Source organism: Neomonachus schauinslandi, chromosome 10, assembly GCF_002201575.2.
Source record: "Neomonachus schauinslandi chromosome 10, ASM220157v2, whole genome shotgun sequence".
Classification (NCBI taxonomy): domain Eukaryota; kingdom Metazoa; phylum Chordata; class Mammalia; order Carnivora; family Phocidae; genus Neomonachus; species Neomonachus schauinslandi.
In genome coordinates, this window is record NC_058412.1 from 74,951,073 (window position 1) to 74,978,209 (window position 27,137).

The 27,137-nt window shown below is 43.4% G+C and overlaps 2 protein-coding genes across 2 annotated transcripts in view; one reads left to right on the top strand and one right to left on the bottom strand.

Moving 5' to 3' along the window:
* The first annotated feature begins 176 nt into the window (after positions 1-176).
* ABCG5 (ATP binding cassette subfamily G member 5) lies at positions 177-22,525 on the top strand. Its single transcript, XM_044919018.1, is given in 12 exon segments — positions 177-454; positions 1,079-1,200; positions 8,452-8,715; positions 9,784-9,923; positions 10,509-10,638; positions 11,102-11,214; positions 11,216-11,316; positions 11,399-11,604; positions 12,405-12,543; positions 16,460-16,645; positions 20,766-20,878; positions 22,197-22,525. Coding segments are annotated over 12 exon segments (1,854 nt in total). The 5' UTR covers positions 177-308; the 3' UTR covers positions 22,391-22,525.
* Positions 22,526-24,716: 2,191 nt separating this feature from the next.
* Positions 24,717-27,137, bottom strand: part of DYNC2LI1 (dynein cytoplasmic 2 light intermediate chain 1) — a 41,393-nt gene continuing 38,972 nt past the window's right edge. The window contains exon 13 of the mRNA XM_021701184.2: positions 24,717-25,118. Within this exon, the coding sequence (XP_021556859.1) occupies positions 25,056-25,118 (63 nt within the window). The 3' untranslated portion in view covers positions 24,717-25,055. The remainder of the gene's footprint in view (positions 25,119-27,137) is intronic.

Below are 27,137 nucleotides of genomic sequence, written 5' to 3' on the forward strand. Positions count from 1 at the left end.
GAGCTGGGCAATCTCTGACCCTGGTTCACTGCGCCTCTCTCCTGGCACTCCTCCCAGGCAAGCCCTCCTAGAAACCACAGGCTGTGTGTTCTGCTCACTGCCAAGTTAGCACACACGCTCTGGGTACAGGTACATCAGATAATGGCATCCGTGGCCAAACCCCAGTCCCGCTGCTGGGAAGGTCTGCGGAGGGACTGCAGGGCCTGGGGAGAAGCCCGCGGGGGATTGTGCTGCTGGCTCCTCTCCTGAGGCCCCTCCAGGGAGAGTCCAGCACCCCAAAATTCGCCTGTGTCTGCTGTCTCTTGGCCATGAGTGAATTCCCATCTTTGACCCCTGTGGGGTCCTTGGGGATCCAAGTAAACAGAGGCCCCCAGAGCTCCCCAGAGGAGGTTCCTGCAGCTGCTTCAAAGCCTCGACACAGCCTGGGCATTCTCCATGTCTTCTACAGTATCAGGTAAGGCCATGCCTCTTTTGCCTACTGGGAACTTGGAGCTGGGCTTTGTTTGAGTTGTGGTCATGATCCGAGGTGAGTGGGTCTCTGCTGGCTTTCCTCGCTAATGAGGGCCATATGTGGAGGCTTTGGGCTCCCTCCTTAGTGGATCAAGGTGGAGAGAGGAGAGGGGAAGGGCTGCCAGTGGTAGATGAGGAGCAGTGGCGAATGGCCCCCCTTTTGCCCATGGGAAGACTTGGAAGCTATGATACGTAGCTGTGCTCTGCTTTGTGCCCCTTAATCCCTTCCTGTTGTGTCCGCCTTGCGTACAGCCTGCACCATGGGGATGGAGAGGGCTTGGGGCAACACGAAGTGTAATGAAGCCTGGTGAAGGAATGCAGGATCAACTGAAGGAAAAAACAGTGTCCTGTTTATCTCCCACACAACCAAAGAGAGCTGGCATTCAGAGCAGCTCCTGGGCAGGGGCTTTACAGAGATGATCTTTCTCGGTCATTACCTGCCAGTGTCTACAGAGAAGGACACTGAGCCTCAAGCATATTTAGGAACCTGTCCAGAGACAACTGGGATCAGTGCTGGGGGACAAGGGTCTGGTCCCTTCTGGAACACCGCACTCCCTTTCCTTTAAAGCCACCAAGCTGGGCCCTGGTGGGACTTTACATCTTGCCGGCAGCAGTGGGACAGGCAGATCCTCAAAGATGTCTCCTTGTGCATCGAGAGCGGGCAGGTCACGTGCATCTTAGGGAGCTCAGGTAAGCTTGGGAAGGAGTACTTTAAATTTACATTCTCAATGAGCATTCAGAAAAGGCTTTGGCTTGCTTTGAACATTGAGGAAATAGGTTTAAGTCGTAGCAAGAAAGCTACAAGTTTGATGCTAGAATGAAATCGAATGACATGTCTTACTGAATGGAATCTGGTACTAATGTGAAGCCCTCAGAGAGATCCTTAGAAAAGAATAAAGTCCTGCCTAATATGTCCGTTAATTCCTATTTCAAAGTATGGAAAGTACTGAGCATGGTGCCTGGCATGTAGGGTTGCTCAGTAAACACAATTCCCCTGATCTGTCCCCTGCCAAGAGGCAGGACAAGGAATTAAGTAAGCACAAGGGTGCATGCTCATTTAGTCCCATATTCATTATTTAAAAAAATTATGTATTTCAAATAGGCAAGAATAGCAAATAATATAAAGAATATTTACATATTAATATCTGGTTTTATCAAATCTTTTGACAAATTTTTTATTTAAATTCAACTTAGGGGTGCCTGGGTGGCTCGGTCAGTTAAGCGTCTGCCTTCGGCTTGGGTCATGATCCCAGGGTCCTGGGATTGAGCCCTGCATCGGGCTCCCTGCTCAGCAGAGAGCCTGCTTCTCCCTCTGCCCCTCACCCCGCTTGTGCTCTCTCTCTCTCTCTTGCTCACTCTCAAATAAATAAAAAATCTTAAAAAAAAAAAAAAATTCAACTTAGTAAACATACCCTGTAAGGCTTTGTCAAATCTTAACATTATACCATATTTGCTTCAGATCCTTTTGTTTTTAAGGAATTAAGTATTGCAGACTCCACTGAGGCCGTCTGTGTGCCCACTTCCCACCTTCTCCTCCTCTTTCCTGGGATATCTACACTTGAGGCTGAATCACGGTTTGTCTTTGTGTCCCTGCATCAGCCAGTCATTGTCCTGGGAAGGTCTAGCCTCCAGAGAGGCAGCCTCTTATGTCTGAGGGCAATGCCCCATGGGGACCACAGCTGTGAGTCCTCAGCTGGAGGATAGGTGCATTGAGTCTGATGAGGGGCTCTGTGTGGACACCACAGGGTCCGCTACACTAGGTTATCTTACACAATTTAAGGATGAAAGATTCTGACAGATTGGCTTCAGAGGAGCGTCCTGGTTGAGTCCTTGCTTGCACTGACATTGTTGACATTTATGGGCACTACACGCTTGTGTTACTCTCTTGAATAGCAACGGGTAATGCAAGTCTGTGACAAAAGTCAAGCACGGACAGCCTCGTTTGATCTGGGGAGTTGAAATCCATAGCCATTCCCCTGCTATAGCAGGTGAATACTGGGTAACAATAGTAGCATTAAGATTAAAGGAGAAGGAATTCATTGACTAAAACTGTTATATTTTGCTGAGATTTCCTGTCTGTTCCTATTTCCAATTTTTAACCTTTTCTTTTTTTTTAAGATTTTTATTTGGTTGGGGGGGGGGCAGAAGGAGAGACTCTCAAGCAGACTTCCCTCTGAGCTTAGAGCCCAACATGGGCTTCAATCTCATGACCCTGAGATCGTGACCTGAGCCAAAACCACAAGTTGGACATTTAACCGACTGAGCCACCCAGGTGCCCCAAACCATTTCTAATATCCAGGGCCATTCTAATTTTCCTTTTGATAATTGTATTTTTCTTTAAGAAGAGGAAAAGCTGAGTTCTTCCTATAATTTGTTGTTTGTTGCCTGCCTTCTGTAGGATTAGGGTGGTTATATTGCACACAATAAAGAATGAACTCATCTCAGAAAGGTGTCCCACAAGCCAGTGTCACGCTTCATGCACATCTCAGGACAGTGGGTGGGAGGCCTTGATCTGGGAGCTCATGGGCTGGTTTCTGATGATACCTAATCATGGCTTTATGACAACACCTATCATTTTATATACTGACCATGGATTCACAGTAGGCTGCAAGTTCCCCCGGGGTGGGAGCTTTATCTTTGTTTTTTTTTTTTTTTTCCTGCTGTAGTCTCAACAGCCAGAACAGGGCTGGCCACATAGTAGGTACTTAGTAAATATTTGTTGAATCACTGAGTAAACAAATCAATTCTATGAATTACTGCTAGTGTTTCACAAAACGATGACTTCATCTAACACAGGACTGTTTCTGAAATCGTTATCACTGAGGCAAAAGAAGACTTAGGTGTTTAAAGTCTCATGACAAAATGGTATAATGCAAGTCTGCCTAGGGTCACCCAACACTCCAGGGGAGAGTAACTATATTTAACTCAATATTTGCTGTCAATTGGGACCTAGACTCTGGGCTGCTTTCTCCCTTGCAGAGGCCTATTTAGTTAAAATTTCTGTCCTTTTAGGGAAGATAACCCCAAAGGTCATGGTTTATTGCCGGGTAGGGCATTAACCTTTTGTTTTCTTTTTTCTTTTTTTATTGCCGTAAAATACACGTCAAACTTACCATCTTAACCATTTTTAAGTGTACAGTTCAGTAGTAATAAATACATTCACGTTGTTGTACAACCCTCTCCACCATCCATCCCCCTAGCTCTTCATCTTGTAAAACTGAAACTCTACACTGATTAAGCAATAACGCCCCAATCCCCTTGCCCCCAGCCCCACCATTATACTTTCTGTCTCTATGATTTTGACTACTCTAACTACCTCACATAAGTGGAATCATATTTTGTCTTTTTTGTGGCTGGCTTATTTCACTTACCATAACGTCCTCAAGTTTCATCCATGTTGTAGCCTGTGTCAGACTTTCCCTTTTAAAGCTGAATGATATTCCATTGATATATATACCATATTTGCTTATCTATTCACCCATTAATGGACACCTGAGTTGCTTCCACATTTTAGCTATTGTGAATAATGAAATGAAGATGGGTGGACAAATACCTGTTTGAAACCCTGTTTTCAATTCTTTAGGGTATTTACGAAGAAGTGTAATTGCTGGGTCATATGGTAATTCTGTTTTTAAGTTTCTGAGGGACCTCTGTACTGTTTTTCACAGTGGCTATACCATTTTATATTCCCACCCATAGTGCACAAGGATTCCAATTTCTCCACATCCTTGCCAACACTTGTTATTTTCCAATTTTTTGATAGTAGCAATCCTAAAGGGTGCAAGGTATTATCTCATTGCAGTTTTATCTCTCTCTTTTTAAAGATGTTATTTATATTTGAGAAAGAGAGTACACACGCATGAGAGGGGTGGGCAGAGGGCGAAGCAGACTCCCTGCTATGAGCAGGGAGCCCGATGTAGGGCTCCATCCCAGGACTCTGGAATCATGAACTGAGCCGAAGGCAGACGCTTAACCAACTGAGCCACCCAGGCACCCTCATTCCAGTTTTAATTTGCAGTTCCCTAAGGCTTAGTGATGGTGATTTATGTGCTTATTGGCTATTCATATATCTTCTTTGGAGAAATGTCTAAGTCCTTTGCCCAATCTTGAATTGAGTTCATTGGTTTTTTGTTGTTGAATTTTAGAAGCTCTCTGTATATTCTGGATATTAATCCATTATCAGATGTGTGATTTGCAAATATTTCCGCATCCTGTGGGTTGCCTTTTTACACTGGGGATAGTGTCTTTTTTAAAAAAGTTTATTTAAGTAATCTCTACACCCAGTGTGGGGCTCAAACTCATGACCCCAAGATCAGGAGTCACACGCTCCTCCAACTGAGCCAGCCAGGCATCCCTGGGGATAGTTTCTTTTGAGGCACAAAATTTTAAAACTTTCAATTTGTCTATTTTTTCTCTTGTTACCTGTATCTTTGGTGTCATATTCTAGGGCTTTAACTATTTCTGTGTCTAATTTTGCATCTTATTCTGACCTTTTATTTTCTACTGATTATACATATTAGTTTCTTGTGTCCTTTTTTCCCTTGTATTCTTTTTTTGAATGAACTTTTTTACTCTGCTAGTCCTTTCATTAATGAGTTGAGTAAACAAATTTCTATGTAAAAAGTATCCCAGAACTAAGTGGCTTAAAACAGTAAAAATTATTATTCTCTCTCAGGGTTTCTATGAGTCAGAAATTTGGAAGTGACTTTGTTGGGTAGTTCTGTCGGGGGTTCTCATGAGGCTGTAGTCCGAAGTCTGCTGGGCTGCAGTCATCTGAAGGCTTGAGCAGGGCTAGAAAATCTTCTTCCAGGGAGGCTCCCTTGCATGCTGGCTAGCAGGTTGGTGCTTGCTGTTGCTCAGTGAGAATGTGTCACATGAGAAGCAGAAGGCCCAAGAGAGAACCCTGAATGTCACCCAGAGGAGGCTGGGAAGGAGCAGCCAGACGAGCAGGATTAAACCAAGAGGATGAAGTAGCATCAAAGCCAGGGGATGGAGATTTACAGAGAAAGGCAAGCAATAGTATAAAGACAGCTGAGAGGTCAGCACACAGGAAGGTGCCCACCAGATATGGCAACAAGGAAGCAACCTTGATGACCTCAGGGAGGTCAGTTTTCATGTTGTGATGTGATCCAGGCTCCAGGATATTTGTAGCTTTTGTCAGAGTGGAGATTGGATCCCAGAAACGGAAGGCAAGGTTAGAACCACGTAAAAGGCCTAGGATCATGACTGGGAAATTTCAGAACATGTTTTGAAAGACAACTCAAATGATGTCACCTTTCATTCCCCACCCCCCCCATTTTGTTTCTTTACAGTCCCTCTCCTCTCTTCCCACCCTGACCTCTATTGAAGATGCCACTTATATCACATATCCCACTGAGAGAATAAACCTAAGAAAGCCACCGAGCTCTTCCCCACAAAATGCACATGTTTGCATAAATATTCAGAAAATTCATGGATGCCTTGAAATCGATTGATGGCAAAAATTTCCCCCCTGGAGGCGTCTGGGTGGCTCAGTCCATTAAGCGCCTGCCTTTGGCTCAGGTCATGATTCTGGGGTCCTAGGATCGAGTCCCACATCGGGCTCCCTGCTTCTCCCTCTCCCTCTGCCGCTCCCCCTGCTTGTGCTCTCTCTGTCAAATAAGTAAAACTTAAAAAAAAATTTCCCTCTGGTAAATGTTCCTCTGGCACTGGCAGTCCCTAAAAGTCCTGCAAAAGTTCTCCCTGCTTGAAAGTACTTTCTGAGCAAATCCAGTCCACAGGGTGTAAAATCCTGACAAAGTAATTTAGTGAGAGGGAGGTGGTGGTGATAATAGAGGACAGAGCACAGCAGATCTCTCCTCTGAGGAACCTGAACATAAAGCTGTGCTTGACATGGGCAGGCTGTGTCTGCTGGACTGTTGGCTAATCATTGAGCTTCATGGACCACTTGAGAGAACCCAGACAGTTCTCTCAGTCTCATCTCTGCCACTTGCTAATAGTGTGACCTTGGGCAAGTTATGCACGTCTCTGAGGATCTGTTTAATAATGTATCTCTCCTGGAGTTGACGTAAGGAATGAGTCAGTTTATCTGAGAACATACAGCATAGAGGTTGATGATCCCAGTGCATCCCAAGGATCCCAAGGGTTCCTTCTAAGACACTGTGAATTGCAATCCCAATAGTGTTTGCTAAACATGGGAGAGGCTTTGGGAAAGAGCATGGGACATTGAAACAGGTTAAATACATGTCTTCTCTGTCCATCCCTTCTGAGCCTGGAGGGGCAAGCTTTATTCCTTTCTTGCTGTTGCAGAGCAGATGAAAGGGATGCTCAGGAATCTGCCCTGGCTGGTGAGCACCTCAGCCTGGCCATGTCAAGCAAAACTCAATTCCAGAATCCTTCTATTCTGATGGCAAAAGGAGAACCCTCTTTTTTCCAGAATAAATCATACTGGTTTATTTATACATTTTTAACCTTGTTACTCCTTTGGATCTATTTCAGATGTGTCCTTCTTTTAGTCAAACCTTCACCCATGCTGCTGATCCCACCCCCTGGCTCCACTGGAACTTTGCTCCACAGATATCCCCTCTTTTACTTCAGCCTATTTGTTGTTATTTTTTAAGGCAGTGTTTTGTTTCTTTTTTCATTATAAAAGTAACACAATCTCATTAGAGGTATATGGAAACGAAACTCATTACCATATATATAAGTATTTTCAGTCTGTTTCTAGCGCCTTTCCTCAGGGCCCTATGCAGATAAGGGTAATCAGCAAGGTAGGGCCAGAAGGAGAGATTTTTGAAAAGGTCTCTGGAGATAGGCTAAGCTGATGAAGGAAAGGAGGGGAAGGGAAAGGCCAACTTTCTTGATTAGAAAGTCAGTAAAGAACTTTTCTAGTTGTTACTGTTGTGGGGGAGTTGAGGGAGGAGGAGGAGTAAGGAGATGGTTTCAGGGAGTGGCAGAGTCTAAGATAAATAAAGTGAGGAGAAGTGGGGGACAGGACATTAAGTGTGGCTGCAGGTTATAAACTGGGCCTCCTGGAAAGTTTTCAGAGAGTCAAATAAAGACTGGCATTGTTTTTTTTGTTTTTGTTTTTATTTATTTATTTTTTTTTAAATTTTTTTTTTTTAAGATTTTATTTATTTATTTGAGAGAGAGAGAGAATGAGAGACAGAGAGCATGAGAGGGAGGAGGGTCAGAGGGAGAAGCAGACTCCCCGCTAAGCAGGGAGCCCGATGCGGGACTCGATCCCGGGACTCCAGGATCATGACCTGAGCCGAAGGCAGTTGCTTAACCAACTGAGCCACCCAGGCGCCCCTTTGTTTTTGTTTTTAAAGATTTTATTTATTTATTTGAGAGAGAGAGAATGAGAGACAGAGAGCACGAGAGGGAAGAGGGCAGAGGGAGAAGCAGACCCCCTGCTGAGCAGGGAGCCCAATGCGGGACTCCATCCCGGGATTCCAGGATCATGACCTGAGCCGAAGGCAGTCGCTTAACCAACTGAGCCACCCAGGCGCCCAAGATTGGCATTGTTTTTAATTACTTTTGGTAGCTGGATTATAGTTGATGCAAAATCACACTGAGATTGGACCACACGGGACTCCAGGACTTACTTGGGTTACATAAGGGTAGCCAAGATTCGTTCAAACCAAATTGGACTTTTTTTTTTTTTTTTACATATAAAACACTTATAATAAAATTTCAAAAACCGAACACTTAAAAAAAAAAAAAAACCTGTATTGTACCTATGCCTTAAGGGGCTTTTTCTGTATGCTGGACTTAATGCAGCATCTGAAAATAGGAGTCCAATGACCTCTCCATTGTCATGGTGAATTTCCCTGAAACAAATATAGTTTTTGCTGCTCTAGAGACTTTTGAAAAACAGTTATTTATTTTAACCTGACACATGTATTATATTATGACTTAGACCAAATTGGGTTTTATCATTAATAGGCATGTTCTCCCTAGGGTATGGTGAGTCTGAAAGTGGCCTGAGCACTCAAGGGAAGCATGCTGCCTCTCCCATGCCATCTGCACTCCATGAATTGGAGCAGCAGTCCAGCAGTGACCAGCCTTCCTGGACTTTGTGTCTCCTACAGGTGGACGCAGTCATGGTGGAGCTGAGTCTGAGCCACGTGGCAGATTGACTGACTGGCAGCTACAACCTTGGGGGGATTTCCAGTGGCGAGCGGCGCCGGGTCTCCATCGCAGCCCAGCTCCTCCAGGATCCCAGTAAGTGGGTCCCAGAACTGCTACCTGGGCATCTTCCATGTGTCTGCAGACATTTTCTGTCCTTTTTTTTTTTTTACAGTCTCCATTTGGAAAGGGGTTTGTGTGGAACTGACATTACTGAGGTTTTTCAAACTGGGGACCCAGTTTCTTTGGAAATACTACATAGTTCCTGATGCTATTCTCTCCAAGTACAAAACAGCTCTTGGACTTGGAAACACTGCATTGTGGGGGCTATGGAAAGCCAATGAGTTTTGGTGTGCCTAGAACTTTAAGAAATGGCAGGAATTAAAGCAGGACTTTGAATGATACACAAAAAAGTGTGTATTTTGGAGGGAGGAGCTATCAAGATGGGGTAGCCAGTCACCTGCCTCTCCTGCCGGGTTTGGTCGTTCTCCCCACCACTGGGGAAATCTCAGCTCTTACAAGCACCTGGAAAAGAACGTGCTGCACCTGGATTCCCCACTGGGGCACACTACGACTGCCTGCTCTTCAGATGGTGGTTGGTCACTAGAAGAAGGCAAAGAAGAGAGATGCTCTTAAGAGCCCTTCTCACCTTCTGGGTAGAAATAACCACAGTTGAACCCTCTAAAGAATCTAAATGCCTATCCCAGCTCAGACTGTTTTATGGGACAGAGTTTTTTGCCGTGCAAAGACCCTGTTAGTGTTGGAAAATGCTCCACATGAAGTGAGGTTATGTCTTTTTAACCAGCCTCTTCTCAGCCTTTTGAAAACAACTTGGTGCCCACTCGCCAGCCCTTGTTCTTTGTCTTGGTCCTCTGGGCAAAGCCCAAACAGTCCATAGTATCTTGTAGCAGCCCTCTCCCCTCAAGGATTAAGGCCAAATGTGCTCTGGAACTGGGAGGTGGGTCCTCTGAGGTCAGGCTCCTTCGCCTGGGCTCCGGCTGAAAGCCAGTTTACATGCAGGTACTTCTCACGGTGCACTGTTTGGATAGGGTAAGATGGGATGGGTTAAGACATCTCCATAAGGAACTGTTCAAAATTCTGAGTTTAGAGTCCATAGCCCAGTCTTGTCAGTGACTCAGAAACCCGACCCTTCCTTGCCTGCAGAGGTCATGCTGTTTGATGAGCCTACCACAGGCCTGGACTGCATGACAGCAAATCAGATCGTTGTCCTCCTGGCAGAGCTGGCTCACAGGGACCGCGTTGTGATTGTCACCATCCACCAGCCACGCTCCGAGCTCTTCCAGGTGAGGGGGAATCTTGTTCCTGCTTAACTCTTCAAGGGTGGGTAGATGTATGTGTTGAGCTGGGGATCGTGAGGTAGAGATTAGTACTTGTCAACCAGGGCCCTTGGGGCCAATAGGTCCTGATATGGGAAGGGCACCTGCCATGTACCAAATACTTTCTATGCACTAGTTCATTTAGTCCACACAACAATCCTATGAGGTGGGTATCAGTATTGTCACTTTACAGAAAAGAGGGAGACTTAGAAATGATGCAAAATTGAGTCAAGGATCTGAGATTAAATAAACATCTAGTCCAAGGCCATTCACTCAGGAGCACGGCTGGTCCTTGATCAAACCCAGGACCACCGGCCAGGTCCAGGAGTTCTTTTCCACTCCAGATGTGATGCTGGGCCCAGGCCAGATGCAGCACGATGCACACTGGCAACGCAGGCTAAGAAAAATAGGGACATGCTCTGTGTCTCTCCAGTGGCCACAGTAAGAATCCTGATGCATGGCTGGGATCAACAGGGACTGACTGCTTGGAAATTTATTCTCCAGAGGATATGGTGACCTGATACACACTAATGCCATCGATTTTCTCATCAGCTCTTTGATAAAATTGCCATTCTGAGCTACGGAGAGCTGGTTTTCTGTGGAACACCAGCGGAAATGCTTGATTTCTTCAGTGGCTGCAGTTACCCTTGTCCCGAACATTCAAACCCTTTTGACATTTATAGTAAGTTTTTTTTCCACATTTCCCATCATGAATGTTCATTCAATTTTATCATCTCAGATTTCTGCCTAGATGTCAACAGCACTAGTGGATTTTATTCTTGCTTTTGTTTTGGTGATTTCACTCTTTAAGGAGTTAATTTGGCCGGGTCAGTTAACTTGCCATAGATGACCTATCAGAATGAGGTGGGGGACCTCTCTTAAATTGCTGCATGTCCACTTTGTCAGAGAAAAATCAGCTGAGTTTCTAAATCCTCCCAGACAGCCTCAGTTGAATTCTCAAGGCCTTGCTGGTAGCTTTAAAATATTCTGATTTTATAGGTGGGCATGATCACCAGGTGTTATTCTGATGGGATGAGGCATTAGCTAGTACTCCTGAATCAATGATGAAACATGTATTATTAGCCATTGTGCATATATATGCATTTAAAAACACATGGGTTATTTCTTTTGGGAAAAAAAATTAGTGGACCTGATATCAGTGGATACTCAAAGCAAAGAACGGGAAATAGAAACCTACAAGAGAGTTCAGATGATTGAATCTGCCTACAAAGAATCAGCAATTTATCGCAAAACCTTGGGAGAATATTGAAAGAACAAAACACCTGAAAACATTACCAATGGTTCCTTTCAAAACCAAAGATTCTCCTGGAGCTCTCTCTAAACTGGGTGTTCTCTTAAGGTAAGAGCTTCACCCCGTTTTAGGTGGTTAGACATCCACCAATAAAAGAAAAAGAATTAAAACAGGGTTGTTTGGCTTTCAGGAGAGTGACGAGGAACTTAATGAGAAATAAGCTGGTGGTGATGATGCGTCTCGTTCAGAATCTGATCATGGGTTTGTTCCTCATCTTCTATTTTCTGTGGGTACAGAACGATGTGCTGAAGGGTGCTGTCCAGGACCGCGTGGGGCTCCTGTACAAGCTTGTGGGTGCCACCCCATACACAGGCATGCTCAACGCTGTGAATCTGTGTGAGTGCCCATGCCCAGGAGGTGCACCCCGGGGGCAGGGAGGGCACTTCCTCTCTTCCTGATTATCTCCCTTCTCCAGCCGGCATCTTGCAAGACTCCATCATTATAAGACTACTTTGCTGAGCTAAACTTGGCCTTCTCCAGATTCTCTCCCTGGGGAAGGGTTAACTACTGAGTTACTAACATCTTAGTGTGAATTAGTTCACCAAGTAGATCTCCCTGAGGGTCTAAGGATCCAGGGAAACATGGAGTTAGGAGCTGCTGATGGGGCAGGGTTTGGGAAGGGTTTTTTAAAAGATCATTCTTGGTATTCCTATCTTCGCCATTAGGATGTGCAGCCCCTGGGGGCCCAGATACCTGCCAACTTTGCACTATTCTTTTTGGAGTCAATTTTAGGACAGCTAGCACCTAATTTTCAAACTCTGTGAGAATCCAGAAGCAATACCTAGTTGCCTGATGTTCTGTGCCAAGACCCTGCACAAAAAGAGGACAAACTACCTCACATCATTCATGGCCCTTTTGCACATGTGTTCTTTAATTTGTGACAACGCTCCCCTGACTTTAGAGAGGAGGAAATAAATTTTGACAGCTTTTGCAACCATACTGTAATTCAGATAAAGAGTTCTGTGGTGGGAAGTATTTACAGTTCTATGGATAGCAGGTTCCCTCTTTCCATGACTAGGGAGCCCCAGCTGGTCCCCACCACCCAGCCCTGACAGAACTCAAGTTCAGTTTGGGCTAGCCCTCCTTCCCTTAGCTGTGTGGTGACCGGCTACTCTGAAACCTGCCTCTGTGCCCGGTTCCTGTGCTGCGAGCTGTCAGCGACCAGGAGAGCCAAGACGCCTTACACCAGAAGTGGCAGATGCTGCTGGCCCACGTGCTGCATGTGCTCCCCTTCACTGTCCTTGCCACCGTGATATTCAGCAGTGTGTGCTGCTGGTAAGGGGGTGTTCAGAGGTGTCCAGTCCTCCTGGCAAGTTCCAGATGGCCAGTGGGACTGATGGAGGGGAGCTCCAGGGTGAACAACTCCCTCTTCTTGGCCCTGGAGGTCTGTCTTTGCCCATCGATGCCCAGTACAATGTCCTGTGCTTCCGGACAAATAAAAGAACCCAGCCAGGGCCACATGGGACCTGAGAGCAGACCCGCAGGACTACATGGTGCCAGGGACTGGCATGTCTCACATACTCTGCAGGGTCTGGGCAGGGAAGATTGCCCTGAAGTCGTTGGGATCCAGGTGCAGAGGCAGCAAGGAGCTGCCAAATCTCAATGAAGCATGGCTCCTGGGCTCCTGTCAGCTGGAGCGGCAACCCGCCTGTGACATCACGGGCTGGCATGAGGGGGCTTGAGCAATGGGAGAGGGGCTGCGGGAAGAGGCACTGGGGCACCACGAAGCATCCCTGATGCTCTTAGGTTTTGAGCGATGGTGTATAGACAGTGCTGCTTTTTGTTTCTTAGAGCTTTTCAAAAATATAAATCCGAAAACGTGTACTTATCTGCATGATCTGTCATCATAGGGAGAAGTAGCTTCCCTAATTCCCATGGCTTTCCCCTAAGATGGGGGTAGTACCTGGTATTCTGTGACTCTAGTAGTGCAGTGGTGCCCAGCTTGTCGTCCAAAGAGAACTTGAGGCAGTGTTTGGGATGCGGTCTTTCTTCAGGCCGTGGGATTCATGAGCAGGTGCTCCTGACATAGCCAGTATACAGACCCATGGTACATAATAGGAATAATTATTATGAACTAAGTAATACATAAGTAAAAGACAAACCAGGGTTTAGTAAGTTTGAGCTCCCAGATGAAGAGTGGGAAGGTCTTGGTGTAGGTGATTAGAAGTTGGTATCATTCTGGAGAGTGACAGAGGCAGAACCACTTGCTCCGAGTAAGCAGGGGGGTGGGCTCCCCACTGAGGGCGATGGCAGTCATCACCTATAAAGGTGGTGCTATAATCATCCTTGTTTGTAAAGGAGCAAACTGAAGTACAGATGGGGTAAGTATCTTCCCCATCTCACATCCATTATCCCAGTTAATTACAAAGGAGAACAAGAGCCCATTTGGTTGAGAGAACAACTTGAGAGATGAGCATCATTCCAATGGATAGAAAAGGGAGCAAGGGCGTAAGTTCAGGAGCAAAAACACGTAAGACCTTTCCAGAGAAAAGGTTCAGTTGTGCTGGGGAAATGAAGGATTGGAAGCAGTAGTGAAGGATATGACTGGCCCCTCCAGTGGGGGAGGTGTGGAATGCCAGGCTAAGGGGCTGAAGTGTCCCTTAATGGGACATAGGAGGGGATTTTGAACCAGGGAGTGGCCCATCTGCGTTGGACTCTGGAGGGTGAGTCTGGCACACCTTGGCAGCAGACTGGAGTTAGGGCAGAGACAGCGGACAGCCTAGTGAGGAGCCTTGGCAACAGTCTGTGGGAAAGGCAGAGGCCCAAAGAGAGAGAGCATCAGTGGCAGCAAAAGGGGGCGATCACTTTGAAATGCTGGGAAAGTAGAATCGAATGGGCTCAGAAACTGAGGGGATTTGTTGGTCGTAAAGTCACGGATGATGCCTGAGTTTTCCACCTAAGGGAGTGGGATGGTGACAACATCATTATCAGGTTTGCCAGGAAAGAGTTCTGTGGTGGGAAGTATTTACAGTTCTATGGATAGCAGGTTCCCTCTTTCCATGACCAGGCAGCATCAGAGAAGCTGGGGGAGGAGAGCATTTCAAGGAGGCGTAGTTAATATCCATTCATATTGCAGAGCTTCACAGAGATGAGGCATCAGATTAGGAGGTCTTTGGCAGTCTTCCCAAAAGGAGCTTCAGTAGAGTGATGGGGTGCAAGTCAGATTCACAAGGGAACAAGTAAGGAGGGAGAGGGAAGAAGCAGATGCTGCTTGAGAAGCTTGGCGGTATAGGGTAGGATGACGAGAAGGCAATGGCTCACATGGTTCTCAGGCTCAGGGAATGGATGTTTTAGGATATGGTAAATAAGACCGTCAGGAAAAACCATTAGATTGAGAGCTGATGAAACTATAGCAAAAGAGAATAATTCACAGATCAAGTTTCCAGGGTAGTGCAGGGTAGGGATAGGTGAATCAGGATAACATAAAATCAAGGAGCAAGTAGGTAGGATCCACTTGGCAAAGATAGGGGGGAAAAGAGAGAGAGCGAGCGAGCGAGAGAATGAGCACAAGACATGGAAGATGAAAAGTTAGGGAAGATAAAGATAGCGAGAAATTCATAAAATGGGAAATGAATCCATCTACTGAGCATTGGGGAGAGAATTTGACATTGGGGAGAGGGTAATTTAAAGTAGAGGTATATATTAGACATGAGGGACACGCCATTGGAGCCCAATAAGCAATGAGAAAAAATTAGGGGTCTAGGAGTCAGGTGAGGCAGAGTGGATCTGATTAGTACAGTAATATGCTCTGTTCAGCACACCTTCAGGGAGAGAACTTAAGTGAAAGAACAGGGCTCCCAAGGTGTGGGGATTGGTAAAAGCAAGGAATAGCAGAAGGGGGTAAGGACCTGAGACAGCTTGGGGTTTGGGGAAGTAGGAGACAGGAGGGACGCCATGATCAGAGAGAGCACTTTCAGAATCTGAAATCTTGGGAAAGAGGAAGAGTTCTGAGTAACATTTAAGTCCAAGATTTGGTGAATGATGATTAGGTGGGTGGAGCCACTGGAACTGATCAGGTTACCTAATTAGGAGGCACTGATGTTGATGACTGATCAGGAAGGTTAAAAAGACCTTGAGGATAATGATAGTGGACAGGAATGCTGACCATGGTCCAGATGCTCTAAAATCATCAAAGGTGAGAGAATGTCATAAAAGCCACAAAGGATTGCACTGGGAAAGAGAATTAATAGTACAAGCAAACTTCATGATTTGTATAAGAGGAAAGATGGCCTTGGAGAGTGGTCAGGAGCTTTGCATAGAAGACATGCCAACTCCCTTTTCCTTACTCTACAAATGGAAGAAAGAGCAGCCATGTCTAACAGTTGTTGAGGACATGCTATCACCAGGGAAGTGTATTTAGTGGAAGGAATATAAGAGTTAAGGGGCATGGATGTAGGGAGGTCTGTCTACAAGAAAATGAAGATCAAATCAATGGAAGGGGCTGGTAGAATAAAAGACAAGAATGGAATGGAACAGACCTGGGAGGGCTCATTCACTAGAGGATGGCGGCAGTGAAGGGTTTACACGCTGGCAGCAACCCCACATAACGGGGATGGAGGAGCAGAGAAGCAGGCTGAGTGAGCCCTTAGCACTGGGGGAGTAGGCTAGCTAGGGTAGGGGCAGTGCCAGCTAGGCAGAACGTGGTTATTTATGGAGAAGCCTGGCGAGTTCAACCACTCTACTGATTGACCCGGTTGTGACCGCTGTTCAAGCGTTAGTATTTTTTTTAAATCTTTTTTCTTTTTAAAGATTTTATTTATTTGACAGAGAGACAGCGAGAGAGAGAACACAAGCAGGGGGAGTGGGAGAGGGAGAAGCAGGCTTCCCACCGAGCAGAGAGCCCATGCGGAGCTCGATCCCAGGACCCTGGGATCATGACCTGAGCCGAAGGCAGCCGCTTAACGACTGAGCCATCTAGGCGCCCCAAGCGTTACTATTTTCCTCTGAGAACTGAAGGAACTGTAAAAGCGAAAAGGTGGCACACTAAATTGGAGCCAACAGAAACAATTTGTGCTAATGAATGGTCTCAAAGTTTGGCTCTGTTCCGAAAAGGCCTTTCAAAGGGGAGTTGGGCTTACCCTGCAAACTCTTCCCACCCACTGACCACCATGGATTTATTCATAGAAGGCACGTGTGGTATTCTTCTTAAATAATCCTTGGAGAGGAAACTAAAGACCTTATGTTTTTCTAGGACTCTGGGCTTATATCCTGAGGTTGCCAGATTTGGGTATTTCTCTGCTGCTCTCTTGGCCCCCCACTTAATTGGTGAATTTCTAACTCTTGTGCTACTTGGTATGGTCCAAAACCCAAATGTGGTCAACAGCATAGTGGCTCTGCTCTGCATTGCTGGGATACTTGTGGGATCTGGATTAGTAAGGTAAGATACGACAATTCAAAGGATGTTCATTGATGATTTGTGGTTCATGATCACTCGGTAACAAGAAATTAAGAGAGAAATTGCAGAGGAGAGCTATGTGATACTGGCTAAAGGTATGTATTACCTTATGGTCTGGAGTGTTTCTAGTGCTTGCTTATCATTATTTAGATCTGTTTACCATTTGTTCAGTAAAATGTCTTCACACTGAAAATCAGGAAATGACAATTTAGGCATGTTAATCATATGATTCACATGTAGTAACAAGAGGAGGAAAACCAATCCATCCTCTGGAAAAACAACCTATTATTACAAGGTAAATAGCATGCATTTAATTCATTCCTGCCCTGGCACTGTGGAGTGTCCCTATTCTGGTTCTCAATTCCCAGTTTTTTTTTAGGAAGTAAGAACAGTCAGATAAGAGCTTGCATGATAAAAGACTGACCAAGAAAATATCAGGACTGGAAGGACAACACATGTTAAATGTTAACTGTAATTATCTATGGGTAATAATTGATTTTAATTTTTTCTTCATATTTTCCTTTGTTTTGAGAATTTTTATAATATAGCACTTTATAAGCAAGAAAAAAACATATACACACACACATACATATATTTTAAAACAGTAGCTGAAAGGGTGGAAAATTTTAGAAGGGTGACAGTGGTCGCAGGCAGGTGATGTGAGCGGGATCTAGAAGTACTCTGTGGGTCCCTGAGGAAATGTGAAGGTGGCTGGTTCTTTGATTTAAAAAAGCTCCAGAGCATCCGCTATATGTAATTATATTTATATATTTATTTAACTCTCAGAGCAATCCATGTTCGGGTAAGAAAACTCAGCTTGGACTTGACTTTGCTATAGTCAAGCCACTGTGAAGACCCAGGCCGCACGCAACTCCCTGGAAAGAGGACTGACCCAGGAGTCAGAGACTTCCTCTACCACTTATCTGCCACATGACCACAGGCAAATCACTTTTCTATCTAAATTAGTTTCCTCATTTATAAAATGGAGCTCGTGATCTCAGCCCCACCTGCCTCAAGGGAACAGGAGAAGCAAATGAGATAATCAACAGGAAAGCACTTCATAAGCTGTAGTGAGTTATATAAGGGTGAAATATTATAAAGCAAAGTGAGCTGGTTTTGATCAGTTAAGGAGGACTATGTTTATGACGCCGTTATTACATTGTATTTGTGTTGCTTAAGTGATTGTTAGCATCTATAAAAAATGCACAAATCAAATCAAGCCAGCAAGGTACAGATCCAGCGTTGGGCAGGATCTCCTCTTGAATGTTTGAATCATTACCTGTTCCAATCAGTCTGGCACTATTTTGTATATTTGGTTTGTAGAAAAAGGGGATTCATTGTTCTGAAAAGAGAGGCAGTGGCCCGCATTACCAAAGGCTCCTGGGTTTTTTGCAAAACCTCAACACCCAGGCTTCACCTGGATTCCACTCCCATCACTGAATTGAAACTCTTCTCTTCAGGGGCCAGCCACACACATCAACCTCCCAGTCATAAAGTTCACATTCTTCCCTCAAGTCATCGCCTTTCCTGACTGCCTGCCTGCAACATTTGCATTTTTGGCTGCCTCCTCCTTTAAACACAAATAAAAATAGCTTTGTTCTTTTTACTTACAAAATAATGCAAGTCCTTTGGGGGAGAAACTGTACACAATACAGAAGTGTATAAGGAAGAAAGTAAAAGTTACTGAAGTCTCACAACCTTCAGTTAAATTTTGTTGTGTATCTTGCTAGACTCTAAATCTTTTTTTTTTTTTTAAAGATTTTATTTATTTATTTGACAGACGAGGAGAGAGGGAACACAAGCAGGGGGAGTGGGAGAGGGAGAAGCAGGCTTTCTGCGGAGCAGGGAGCCCGATGCGGGGCTCGATCCCAGGACCCTGGGATCATGACCTGAGCCGAAGGCAGCCGCTTAACGACTGAGCCACCCAGGTGCCCCTTACGTAATCTTTAATGAAAATGAGATTGTACTATTGTGAGGGAGTTAAGTATGCATCTAACGATATAATGTGGACAGTCCCGTGTCAATAAATTTAGATCTATGGTTCCTTCCGCTCTGAAATACTCCCAGGATTTCTAGGACGTAGCCTTATTGTCCCCCCGTGTCTTTCACAGACCTGTTTGTGTCCCTTTGCCACCCGCACGAAGCCTGCCTGCTGTTCCCTTGGCTAGCTCAGCTCTCTCCGAAAGCCCGTCATAGGCTGCTTCTGTTGCAGCCTTCCTTTCAAAGGATGGCAGCCTCTGGAGGCCAGTAGCTGTGCCTCATTCGCCGTTACGGTTCTTCTCAGTGGCTGGCCCGCGGCCTTGAACCAAACAGGTTTGCAGAAAATGTGTGCTGAATCGAGTGAATGAATGACAACTCTCTCTCCCGGGACTGCCCTCACACTGGAACAGTCACCATCTTCTTTGGGTTTCTTCTTTGCTGTCAAACCACAAATGCACGTGGAGCCTCTACGTGCAGTATTCCACCCTGGGTGGTGCTCTACAAGATGAAGGCCCATGGTTCCTACCTCAAGGAGGTAACTTTCTGGCCAGCCAGGCAGCCAGCCTCTCATGGCCATCGTCCTGTAGCAGGCCTTTGTCGTCTTATACTTGTCTTATACTTGAACTACTGCTGTCACCGGGTCCCTTTTGCTTTTCTGCTTTTCCTAATCTGCCCTTATTATGGTCCCTCTACTTGCTGGTGCCACATTAATTTTCTTAGAACACTGATTTTATGGTCTTTCAATATCAACCCACTGCAAGGGTCCAAAACAGCAGGTTCTTGGCTGTCATTCCAAACTCAGCTTCAGATCCTCTGTTCCAGCCCTTCTGGCCCATTCAGTCCCATATGCAGTCCTTGACATGCCTGTGCTCATACTGTCCTTCCTTCCTAGAATGTCCTTTCTCTTCCCTCCTTCTTCCCCAGGTTCCTACCTATCCTTTCCAATTAGCAGCCTCTCAGTGGGCGGATTGAATTTTGTGCCTTAGAACATTGCCAATAACTGAAAGTCATGGGGTTTGGGGGTCACATGGGAATAGGTAAAAACCATAAATACTAAGTACAAGAATGTCATGGACATGTGGTGCTGGATTATTATACTTGGCACAAATCATTTACCACTGTGTATTTTTATAGTCTTAAGGATATATATTCTATGTCCCCAATTACATTGTGAGTTCTCTAGGGGTAGGACACTTCTTTTGAATTCCTCAAGCACTTAGAACTAGTGCCTCGCAAATAGAATTTAATACATATTTGTTGATTTATAGAAGTTATATAGTGGACAGAGGAGGCCATAAGGTCAGCAAAAAGACGGAAGAGGGGACAGAGTTCATTTTTTTTTTTTTTTAAAGATTTTATTTATTTGACAGAGAGAGAGCACAAGCAGGCAGAGGGAGAGGGAGAAGCAGGCTTCCCACGGAACTGGGAGCCCGACGTGGGGCTCGATCCCAGGACCCCAGGACCATGACCTGAGCCGAAGGCAGCCGCTTAACCGATGAGCCACCCAGGCACCCCCAGAGTTCATTTTCACAGCGAAAACCTGCTTGCTCTCTCCGTCCTCTCCCCTTGTATCATAGTTAATTCTCACTTCACACACTAGCTCCTTCAAATCTGTTTAATCACAAATATCGTCCTCTAAAGTGATGTGTTAGGTGTGTTTTCTTTCATGTTTATATCAGTGGTGCTTATCAAAAAAAAATCAGACACCAATCCATCATCAGGGGATTGTTAAATTAAGATTTCTACTATAATGGACCACCGAGCTATAATTAAAAATGATGGAGTGCTATGCTTACTGATTTGGAAGGCTGCCTGACACATATGTTTGGTTGAAAAAAAGCAGGTTAGAAAAGAGCATGAAGAGTGATTCCACTTACGTAAAATTTTATAAACACAATACATGTTACACTATCACCAAAATGTTAACCATACTTATTTCTGGGCAGTGGTGTATCTTTGTACTTCTCAGTACTGTTTGTTTTCCACAGTGAGCACAATTTTTATAATGAGAGATAAAAACTATATTCAAAATGGGAAATGTAAAATGAGGGTTGCCTTTCTTTTCATCTGGTAGGATCTGTTACCAGAGCCTACTGAATTTCAGCTCACTCTTTTTTCTTAGAAACACAGAAGACATGTCCATTCCTTTTAAAATCTTCAGTTATTTTACATTCCAAAAATACTGTTCTGAGATTCTTATAGTCAATGAGTTCTATGGACAGAATTTCACTTGTGGTAAGTACTCTATTTTGGAATTTTTTTTTTTTTTTTTTTACATATTACTCTGAGGAAGCAGTTCCCTGAGGGAAATGTTATTTTTTAAGTAAAAGCTGTAAATAGATTTAAAACCTTGTTTTGAAATAAAAGTCTAACAGTTTCTCTGATTTTTAAAATAAAAGTCAAGTTAGTCACCTGTCAAAGGCCAACAGCTTAAGGCCACTCTGATGTTTTTAGAAAACAATAGACTTGGGGCACCTGGCTGGCTCAGTGGGAAGAGCATGCAACTCTTGATCTTGGGGTTGTAAGTTTGGGGGTAGAAATTACTTAAAATCTTTAAAGAAAAATGATAGACCTAATGTACACCAAGGTAAACTCTAGTTCTAGTATACTCTGGGTAGAATCAGTTTCTTTTTGTTTTTGTAAGATTTTATTTATTTGAGAGAGAGAGCATGCTTGCATGCGAGTAGGGGGGTGGGCAGAAGGAGAGAACCTAGAGCAGACTGAGCGCAGAGCCGTACACAGGGCTCAACCCCAAGATCGTGAGATCAAGACCTGAGCTGAAACCAAGAGTCGGATGCTTAACCGACTGAGCCACCCAGGCACCTAGAATCAGTTTCTGTACATACTGAACAGAACAGGTTGAAGCAGGTTGCAGTGGCGTCTTGTTCCCTAAAAATGTATGTAGTATATAGCTGAGTAAAGCCACTTTTGGCAAAAGTCTGTTCCCCAATCCCATGAGAGGCAGTGGGAGTATAACAAGGTCCTTTTGGCCATGAAAATCCCAAGCCACTTCACAAAGGCAACTAAAGAACAGGGCAGAATTTAGTAGTTCTAAATATTTTTAGGTGGTAATAGCAGTAACCTTAGGATATTCAGTACTAGATGATCATAAGTGATCATGATTTTTATCAGTACTATGGTAATGAGTTTATACCCCAAATGGAAACCCATTTTTTTTTTTTTTTAAGATTTTATTTATTTGACAGACACACAGCGAGAGAGGAACACAAGCAGGGGGAGTGGGAGAGGGAGAAGCAGGCTTCCCGCTGAGCAGGGAGCCCGATGTGGGGCTCGATCCCAGGACCCTGGGATCATGACCTGAGCTGAAGGCAGACGCTTAACGACTGAGGCACCCCGAAACGAACCCATTTCCATCTTCAAATGAAGCCAGGACCCAGAACACTCACTATTGTTTCATCTAAAAATGAATTCCAGGGTCTCTTAAATGTCCTGTATCTTTCATGATGAAGGGTACTCAGGGGGCAGTTGGTAAATACTTGATGAAAGTACCTGGGAAGCATCATATCTGATACTGTCCATCTTTTCCCTGCAGGCAGCTCAGATGGTTCTGTGACAACTAATCCAATGTGTGCCTTCACTCAAGGAATTCAGTTCATTGAGATAATCTGCCCGGGTGCAACATCCAGATTCACAACAAACTTCCTGACTTTCTATGCCTTTATCCCAGTTATTGTCATCCTAGGAATAGTTGTTTTTAAAATAAGGGATCATCTCATTAGCAGATAGTAAAGAACACTGCTGCTAAAATGACCTTAAGCCCTAGAGGTGCAGGACTACTTTGAATGTCTGAAATAAGAAAGCCACGTGTTTCGTGATAGTACATCTTAATTCTTTTTACTCCATCTGTGCCCCTCAGATCCATGCAGGCTTTGAATGATATTCCGACTTGCAGGGACATGTGCTATTTGGAAACTCTGAGTGAGCTGGTCAAAAATGTAAATAGTAGTAATTCATAAAGTCATGGGAGACTAGTGTGACTGTTTTCTTTGTTCTAGACACAGAAAAATAGGTCAGTTAAAAAATGTTTACAGGGCACCTGGCTGGCTGTTGGTGGAGCATGCGACTCTTGATCTCAGGGTTGTGAGTTCGAGCCCCACGTTGGGTGTAGAGACTACTTAAATATAAAAAAAAATGTTTTTAAATTATGCTTACAAACAAAATTATGCTTACATTTGATAAAAGATTTGTTAAAAAGAAAATTTGAGTGGTTATTGACTGTAAGTAACAAAAAAGAGTTGTGGGTTTGAGTGAAGCAAAGCATCCTGCAAAATTGGGGGATGGGTGGGAATGCTTTATCATTGAAAAACCCACATTTATGTGTACATGTCCACATGAGGGTCTGAGTTACCCAGTCATACTGAAAGGATGTTGGACAGATGCTGGATGATGAAGACCCCTGATACAGAGCACCTGGTGATTTTTTGGGAGATAAAAATGAAAACCTGCAGGAATGGGCTGAACTGAGATCACAGCATACCAGACAGACCTCAGGTAATGTCTTTAAAGATTAGTTTGCTGTTTTTCCACTTTTCACTTAGTTTACTTATAAAATCAAAAGTGAATGTTACTAGATAAAGTGTATGCACTGAGAAATGACATCTTTAAGGCTAGAGAGGAGGGGTTATTTAAGTCCATACAGAAAAGCTGTTCAGCTGACACAGTATTTACACTAAGAAGAACCGGGTTACACACACAAAATTCAGGTTCTTGAATTGTAAAGAGAAAGAATGCTGATAAATATAGAGATACTTGTATTACATATTTTTAGGGATGAAATGATGTATATAGATGATTAAAAATGGGTTCTATACTAAATGACTGATTATCTTTCTGACTGATATTCAGGTAATTCACGTACAAGTCTGAAAAGACCCTGTCTCAATGTTACCATGGTAACTCTGAGGGAGAACATCTTAGTACATGAAATTGTTCAGTTGCTGTGACCTAACTTGTAAAGAATGATAAATTATAGCGTTTGAAATGTCTCATAGCAGAAAAGATCATTTCATTAAGGAAACCACAGTAAAATTCTATTTCTTAGAACTGTATTTAAGGATCTGGAGACATTGGCAAATTACCAGAATAGTATTGTCAATTTTTATAAAAGGTCTCTGACACTGATGATTATGGTGTAATAGTTACATAATGCCTTACAGATTATATATGTCACATCAGTTATAGACAGTTCTGCAGATGATAATCTATTAAAGCAGTTCAAAGAGAGTCCCACAGGAACCTCTTTTGAAATCGCTGATTTCAACTTACTAAAGATATGGGTATGCACTGTAAGTGGAAACATTTCTACTATTCATATGCAGATGAATTTCATTCTAGCTCGGAAACATTTGGAAAATTGACATAGCACGTGACTTCAAGCTATTAAATGTTAGTGATACCATCTTAGAAAAACAATGACTTTCAACATGTGACAGTCTGTCTCAAGTCAAAAAATGGACAGTGATGTGTAAGACAATCAAATTATATAACAGAAATTTCTGTTACTACTGTGGAATAGGCTGTTTCTTCCCCAGTCAGTGGATGTTTCTGAGATTATAAAGTTCAATATTAATTTAAAAGGAGCACTTTCTCCACGGCACTTGGGCAGGGTGCCTGTCTGCACCTAAGACTGAGGGTCTTTGGAAACATGCTGAAACTCCTGTTGTCAAGAGTGCTGGACTCACATGGACTGCAAGTAGTTTATGAAGTCTTTTTTTTTCCCTGAAATTATGTCCCACATTCTTTTTTTTTTAAAGATTTTATTTGACAGAGAGAGCACAAGTAGGGGGAGCAGCAGAGGGAGAGGGAGAAGCAGGCTCCCCACAGAGCAGGGAGCCTGATGTGGGGCTCGATCCCAGGACCCTGGGATCATGACCTGAGCCGAAGGCAGACGCTTGAGGACTGAGCCACCCAGGCGCCCCAGGAATGTGCACTTTAAATAGGTTCTTCAGGTGCTTGTGCCTGTGTTTGAGAGTCAATAATGGTACCTGTGAAAGTGACCCACCCAAGAACTCCTTCGAGAAGGAATTTGTCTAATATAAATGCTTAAACTCACACTGGTAACTGTTACTAGAGGCTCTTGCTTTCATAGTCCTGAAATGATATAAGCAGAAACTTTTAAATGCTGAACTGAGTATACACTAGTTAAACTTACTAGAGAAAGGTAGAGTATTCTTTTTATTTTAAAAAATACTGCATGTAATCTCACAACTTTTTTCCCTTTTAAAAGACTTAAAAGTATCCAGAGAGTTGCACTAATACAACAAATGCCCCTTTTCCTTCAACAAATTACACATCTTAGCTTCTTTCACTTATTACCATTATAGCTAATTAATAAAATAAACTTACTTGTATTTGGGAAAGAAGAAATAAATACACTATAGTTGAAATAGTTTCAAGAATCAAACTCAATTTGTTTCCAAGACTTGGAAGAACTTCTTTTGTATTGTTCCAGTTCCTAAAACAAAAATATGTGTTACTTAAGAAAAAAACTTAAAAATTAAACTAGGCACCTTAAAACTGCCTTAGCACTTCTTAGGTATGACAGTACATCCTTTATGGTATTACCATCCTCAAAATTTCTTGACAATTACTCTGTAAATTCTTATAATTAGGATTTATTTTCTAGAAATGTAGAGTCTTCAGAGTTTCTGTGTAGCCTAAATAACACTTAGAAATGCACTTATTAAAGATGAAATTATATAATACATATACGTACAAATTCTTTTACCTCTTAAAATACATTGTCATACTTTATTTAAAAGTGATATTTTTGTTTCCTGTTCAACTCTTGCCAAAACTGAGTTGAAGTTGTCAAACTATCAATACTTAAAATGTATATATTCTTTTGACCCAGTGACTGTGCCTTTCAAAATGTGTCTCATAGAATAAGAGAGAAGAGCGCAAGGATATAAATAGAAGGATATTCACTGTGTATCCTGGGGCAGGACTGGAAACAACTTGGCTGTCTCTCAGTAAGGACGTTATTAACATCAGCGCTCGTTCACAAGGGCTTCATGGGCAGCCAGCAAAAATAGTGGTATATGTGCCACAAGAAGAAAAAGGTTGGAGCGAGGACGGGATGCCTCCACTTTGTTTTATAGACTTCTATATCTTTTTTTTTTTTTAAAGATTTTATTTATTTGTTTGAGAGAGAGAATGAGATAGAGAGCATGAGAGGGGGGAGTGTCAGAGGGAGAAGCAGACTCCCCGCTGAGCAGGGAGCCTGATGCAGGACTCGATCCCGGGACTCCAGGATCATGACCTGAGCCGAAGGCAGTCGCTTAACCAACTGAGCCACCCAGGCGCCCCTAGACTTCTATATCTTTTGAGGGTTGTTTTTCATAATGAGTATATATTACTTTTACAATTCATAAAATTCTAATATGGGTGGAAACCCTGCACGAGATGATTCATATGCAAAGGCATTATCAAAGGGGATTACCTCCTGGCTTCTTACATGTTGTTCAGTGTCTCAATAACTGTACAAAGTATATTATTTCAGATAAGCAGAAAGTGGTTTACTCTGCAAGATAAGGCAATCACTGTTCTTTGGCTAACATAACTGAAGTTCATAGTTGCCATGAAAAGAAAATTCCATTCTCATTTTCAGAAAAATTGTGGATTGTCTCTTTTATACCTATACTCAAGTTACTTAAGTTTAAATGTTCAAAGTTTTAAAACTGAAGACAGACTTTGGAAGAGTTTTTATATAATAACTCCAAAGTAGTCTTTGCAGATTGGTTTATTTTCTTAAAATGAAGTTAATTGAGTTCACCAGTCATCTACCATATAGGGTTTCAAAGACTATTAAGTCATAAGGAATAAACAGTAGTTATCTTGCTTTTAATTGGAAGAACTGTATTATTTTTACCGATGATAAGGGTGAGGACATTGCTTTGAGAGTCTTTGCTAAAGATATCTATCTCCCTTCTGCAGAGAGCAAACAGAGAAGAACAGGGCTGGTCACACAGGCCATGTCACAAAGAATGAGTGATGAGTGATGTGATACCGAACTCACCACGACCACTAAACCTTCAATACTCCTGTCATGGGAAGTCAAAATAATATGATTTAATTCTCTAAAGGAAGAGCAAGTAAGAGGAATTTTTCTTCTTTTTTTAAACATTTATTTGACAGAGCACAAGCAGAGGGAGAAGCAGGCTCCCCGCGGAGCAAGGATCCTGATGCAGGACTCAATCCCAGGACCCTGGGATCACGACCCAAGCCAAAGGCAGATGCTTAACCGACTGAGCCAAACCAGGCATCCCAAGAGAATTTTCTTTACACTGTAATTCTTCATGGTTGCTTTAGAGAGCCATTTTAAAAGTGAATGCAAAACTAAGAAAGGTTTCCACCTTGCCTCTTAATAACTTCTGAAGTTTTCAATCGTAAGTGGACCACAGTCTTAAAACACTTGAAACAGCATCTTCGATAAAGGACGGTAAGAACATTTTTCCCTAAGCATGTAAATCAG